The sequence below is a fragment of the Quercus lobata genome, chromosome 5, assembly GCF_001633185.2.
Source record: "Quercus lobata isolate SW786 chromosome 5, ValleyOak3.0 Primary Assembly, whole genome shotgun sequence".
Taxonomy (NCBI): Eukaryota; Viridiplantae; Streptophyta; class Magnoliopsida; order Fagales; family Fagaceae; genus Quercus; species Quercus lobata.
In genome coordinates, this window is record NC_044908.1 from 34331242 (window position 1) to 34336135 (window position 4894).

The 4894-nt window shown below is 33.0% G+C and overlaps 1 protein-coding gene across 1 annotated transcript; it reads left to right on the plus strand.

Annotated features, from left to right (window-relative positions):
• The first annotated feature begins 1991 nt into the window (after positions 1–1991).
• LOC115992508 (ribonuclease 3-like protein 1) lies at positions 1992–4549 on the plus strand. The gene is made up of 3 exons (XM_031116715.1): positions 1992–2515; positions 3152–3266; positions 4028–4549. The coding sequence occupies exons 1-3, from the start codon at positions 2401–2403 to the stop codon at positions 4185–4187; spliced, it is 390 nt and encodes a 129-aa protein (XP_030972575.1). The 5' UTR covers positions 1992–2400; the 3' UTR covers positions 4188–4549.
• The last annotated feature ends 345 nt before the right edge of the window (positions 4550–4894 follow it).

The window sequence follows — 4894 nt, forward strand, 5'->3', positions numbered from 1 at the left end:
GGAAAAATCTCCCTTTGTTTGTTCTTGTCGTATACCTCTACCTCTGGGTTCAAATGGATAAGGATCAAGTTACCTCACCACCTACCTCTATGGTATGCATCAAATGATTCCAACCATCTACTACCTCTTTTGAATAAGCTACCATCCTAGCAGGGTATATTACTAAAAGAAGCCACGGTTGAAAACTAAATATAGACCCTTTTTGCCCCTACCACCAAACAACACCCTCTGAGTTCCTTGACTGTGGGCCCACCTCCCTTGTATTGGCTGGGTACAGGTTGGTGATGCTCCGGTCCTTGTGTGTTTGCTCCACTATCTTCTGTTTTTGTCTTCTTTCATTCCCAAGCCGTTTCTGTTGTAGCAAATTGGTCTTGTTTCATCCTGCTGCATGTCTCTTTTGCCCATGTTTATCCTTTATGAAGGAAGGTATGGGTTTTTGAGCTTGCCTTATTTTCTTTTGTTTTTTCTCTGATTTTGTTTTCTTTCTCATTCACGCACTTTCTACTGCTGGCTTTGTCATATTTCTTCATGTGTTTCTTGCTATGTTTGTCATTTCTTTTAGTTTGGCTTTTCTTTCCTTCACACAGTTTTTACTACTGACACTTTTTGTTGTTCCTTGTTTTTTTTTTTCATCATGTTTCTTCATATTAGTTTTCACTCATATCGTTTTATATAAAAGGATTTGGACCTTTGTAGGCCAAATAGTGTTTACTGGATCAGAGGGTATTAGATCCAATTGGCCTTATTTTACCAAAGTCATTCTGCTGAAGAACTGTATTCTGTAGTAGAACTGTATTCTGCTACAGATCACTTTCCTTGCATTTCTTTCTTAGCCTAGGCATAAGTCTAGGCTTTTGTTTCTTTTCAGTTTTTCTTTGGGCCTTTCTTGCTCTTTGGTCTTTTTGGTGGGCCTTTGGGCCTTGTTTTTTATTGGGCTTTTTTCCTCATGGGCTTTTGGGTACAGCTTTGCAAAAAACGAGCATCAACACATGTCAGCACCATCCTATTGGTCCTTATATTGGATGTGGTCCTTATAAAATTTAAGAACAATCTTAATTTTTACAAAACCTAGAGACAAACAGAGCTTACCTCAAGTTAGTAAAGTGCCAATTTTTAAATCACAAGTAGACAAAGTGTTTTTCGGGCAAATCACAGGTGGGCAAAGTGTAATTTCCCCTTAATAAAATCAGTCGTGTGATCTAGGCTTCTTCTTCTTCTTTCTTCTTATTTATTTATTGAAGAAAATGATAAGAGCTTTTCTTTTTATAGTTTTTTTTTTTTTTTTGGTCCTTTTACTTGTTGAATTTATTTATTTTTTCCTTTTTTTGTTCATTTAGTCGCTCTTCATTTTTTTCTCTTTTGGTTCTATTAGTTGTTTTTGCTTTTATAGTGAATTGTGTGTGTATCTTATATACTATTAACAAAAGCAATTCTTTCTAACTTTTTCTCAAAAAAAGAAAACAAAAAAAGAAAAAGAAAAAGAAAGAAAGAAGAAGAAGAAGAAAAAAAAAAAAAAAAAACATCTTATGTAACCTTGCTATAAAACACACGTTGTGGGAGACAATTATCCTACCAATTTTCTCTTCACTCAAAAATTTTCATACTTCCATTTTGTCAACTTTCCAATAATTACAATCTATAAGAGAAAGTCTATGAAAACAATTTTTATGCCACATGTGTAACAGTAAATAATGGAGAAAAAATAGTAAATTTATAAAAAGAAAAAAAATGAAAGTTACGTAATTGAACATGTCATTAAATTGCAGCGAACTGTGTGGTCCTAAAACAACTTATGCCTCTTGTTAGTTGGTAATTGGGTACTCTTTCACAGCCATTTATGAATAAGACAGTTGTCATCAAGATACACAAATAGGCCAATAAAGTTATAATAAGACTCATTCTCAAAAAAAAAAAAAAAAAAAAAAAAAAAGTTTTGTAATAAGACAGAGGGTATGAACAGAGGATAAGACAAAAGTTAGAACAGAGGGTATTGTCCACAGTTCATTGTATTGTCCACAGTTCATTATGAACTGTGGACAATAGCACCTCATTAGTGGATAAGACAAAAGTTAGAAGGCAGATGGAGAACAAAACCTCAAAATCAAAACCAGAAAAAATGTATTGTTAATCTCAAACACCCTCCCCAATAGATCAGCAAGCCATCTTTACAATCCCAGTTAAACACAAAAAACACAAGCCACCCTCTCTCTCTCTCTGTTTGCAAATTGAAATTAGATACTATTAAATATCAGTATTTTTCCCCCTTTCTCTTGGTGTGTTGTTTACTTGTTTTCCAGCTCAAGTTAAAGAAACCCAAAATCAGGCCATTAGAAAAAGTTGTAAAGCCAATCTCCAAAGAGGGAATAAAGCAGGTTGACACCATTCAACCAACAGAACTTGATGGTTGAAGTTGCTTCGGCTGAACCCAGAGAATGCAAAAAAGAATTATCCTCCAATAAATCAGACTCTGAGAACAGTGGAGAGGGACCATTTCAGAATGACTCTACAAATGAAGGTACGGATCTAGACCAAGATCACAGTTTAAGGAATATAGAAAATAAGTGCAACGTTTTAATAATGATTATGTTTTCTGGGCTTCTTCTTTTCCCATGGATTTTCTATTACATATTCACAGAAAACAATGTCCTCTCTGCAGTTTATTCACAAGGGGGCATGTCCGTTGTAAGGATATATTAGTAAATTGTCAATTGGGGAGTTACTTTGTATTTGTAATTTTAAATATCTGCATGCATGACACCATATTAAATCATGGTTATTATTTTAAGGGTAAAAGCCAAGTGTCTTTGGCCTACTGATATGTTTCAGATTCAATTAGAACTTCGTCTTCTATCCAAAAAAGGACAATAGAACATATTTAATTCTGAACAATATCCACTGGCCAAAAAAAAAAACCTAAACAAATGATTTTATGTTATAGAGTAGCCTGCTATGGAATGAAACCCAAGCAAATTGGCAAATTGCTAATGGGATTTGTAAATTACCAAGATATTAGAAAATGTGTAGAGAACTTTGCTTAAGGTATCTGTAAAATAGTGTTCTTTGGAATAATGAATTCTTTAAAAGTTGCCTCTAAAAGCGCATCTGAATCTGTTAAAATGGAAATTGTTAAGCTCTTTCTTAATCAGTGTAGGTGCTCCAAAGAAGGGACGGTCAAAATCACAATTGTATGAGATTTGTGCTGCAAACTATTGGAAACCACCTTTATTTGAATGCTGCAAAGAAGAAGGGCCAAGCCATGCAAAAATGTATGTTTAACGTCTGTTACTTGAAAACACAAATCCAAAATCATGCGAGAATGGTTTCAAATTATACTATAATGTGATTAATTCTAGAATTATAGTTGTCTTATTTAGCATCAATCCTGCCATAAGCAATTCTACTATTGGGAAAATTCATGAAAGAAAGTTTTTACAACATACTACTTGTCTTAGAAGAAAAAGGAACTAAGAAATGCTTGGAGTTGCAACTAAAACCTAATCTTTAGTTGAAGGGAGCCATTAAGTTTAGAAAATGCAGATACATCAAACTAGTAGGTTGTTGTTTTTTTTTTTTTTTGAGGGGGTTCAAAGTAGTAGTTATATCCATAACGGATATGTATCCAAAATAGATACTCCAGATACGGCAGATACTTCATTATTTTTTATCTAGTTTTTCTCTCCCTCTCACAAATTCTCTCTATGTGAAGCAAATAGTTTCTTAATTGGTTGTATTGTTAATATATTGTCTTTTATCACCTTTTCTATCTTTTAAAATGAAAATGAGCACAATCTGTATGAGATGACAATTAGTGGTGCTTCCCTGTATGATGTCCTAAATTTTCAAGAATGTCACATGGGTATCTTGTACCCATTGTGGTGCTTCCTAATGAGATGACAATTATTGCTATTAGCCCCTCACATCGAAACTAGGAGTGAAAGCAGAATTAATTAGCAATAACTGGTATATGATAGAATATTACTTCCAAGGAAGCGTACATTGTTATTGACTAATTTATTGTTCTAAACAGGTTCACCTACAAGGTTATTGTTGAAATAAAAGAAGCCTCAACTACGGTTTTGGAGTGTTTTGGTGCCCCCCGATTGAAAAAGAAAGAAGCAGCAGAGCATGCAGCTGAAGGGGCACTATGGTACTTAAAGCATATTGGTTTCTCTCCAAAGGACAATTAGACTAGCTCCTAATATGTGTGCGCCTTGTCCATTCCCATTACTAAATGGAAATCACATTGTGATTTTAAGCTCTGAAATTTTAAGTTTTGGAATTCCACATTGAAAAGTAGAAAAGTAAAGAGGAATAATGCTTCCTACATAGTACAAGAAGAGGGTTTATAGTTGAAGCCTTATAGGGTCTAACCAAAATGGAAGTTTTGATATAAATGTTGATTTCCATCTAAGTCCTCCCATATGAGGAATAGTGTAATATTTTTAGGTTGAAATACGCCTACACAAAAATATATGCATAGTTACGATTTAGGTTAGGATGAAATTTAGTTATAAAATTGGTTGTAGCTTTATGTTACAATCTTACTCAATATCTTTTTATTAAGGTAAATTTTGATAAATCCATATTTTGATTACATTTTCTTCTTATATCCTTCACACTTGCAAAATTTCTAGAAAATTAAATATCAATAGCTATGTCATCAATAAATTATTTAAATTGCAAGTTTTGTAGTGTTATTTTATTTTATTGTTTTTTGAGAGACAAGTTGAGTTTGTAATTGTTTTGTGTGTGCAATGATGGTTCTAGAAATTTTCTCGAGAGTGGTTATTATAAAACTTAAATTATACAAAATCTAATAAAAAGATAATTTCATATATTGACAACAAAAACAAAAAAACAAAAAATATGCAAATACAAATAATCTTACAAGTTC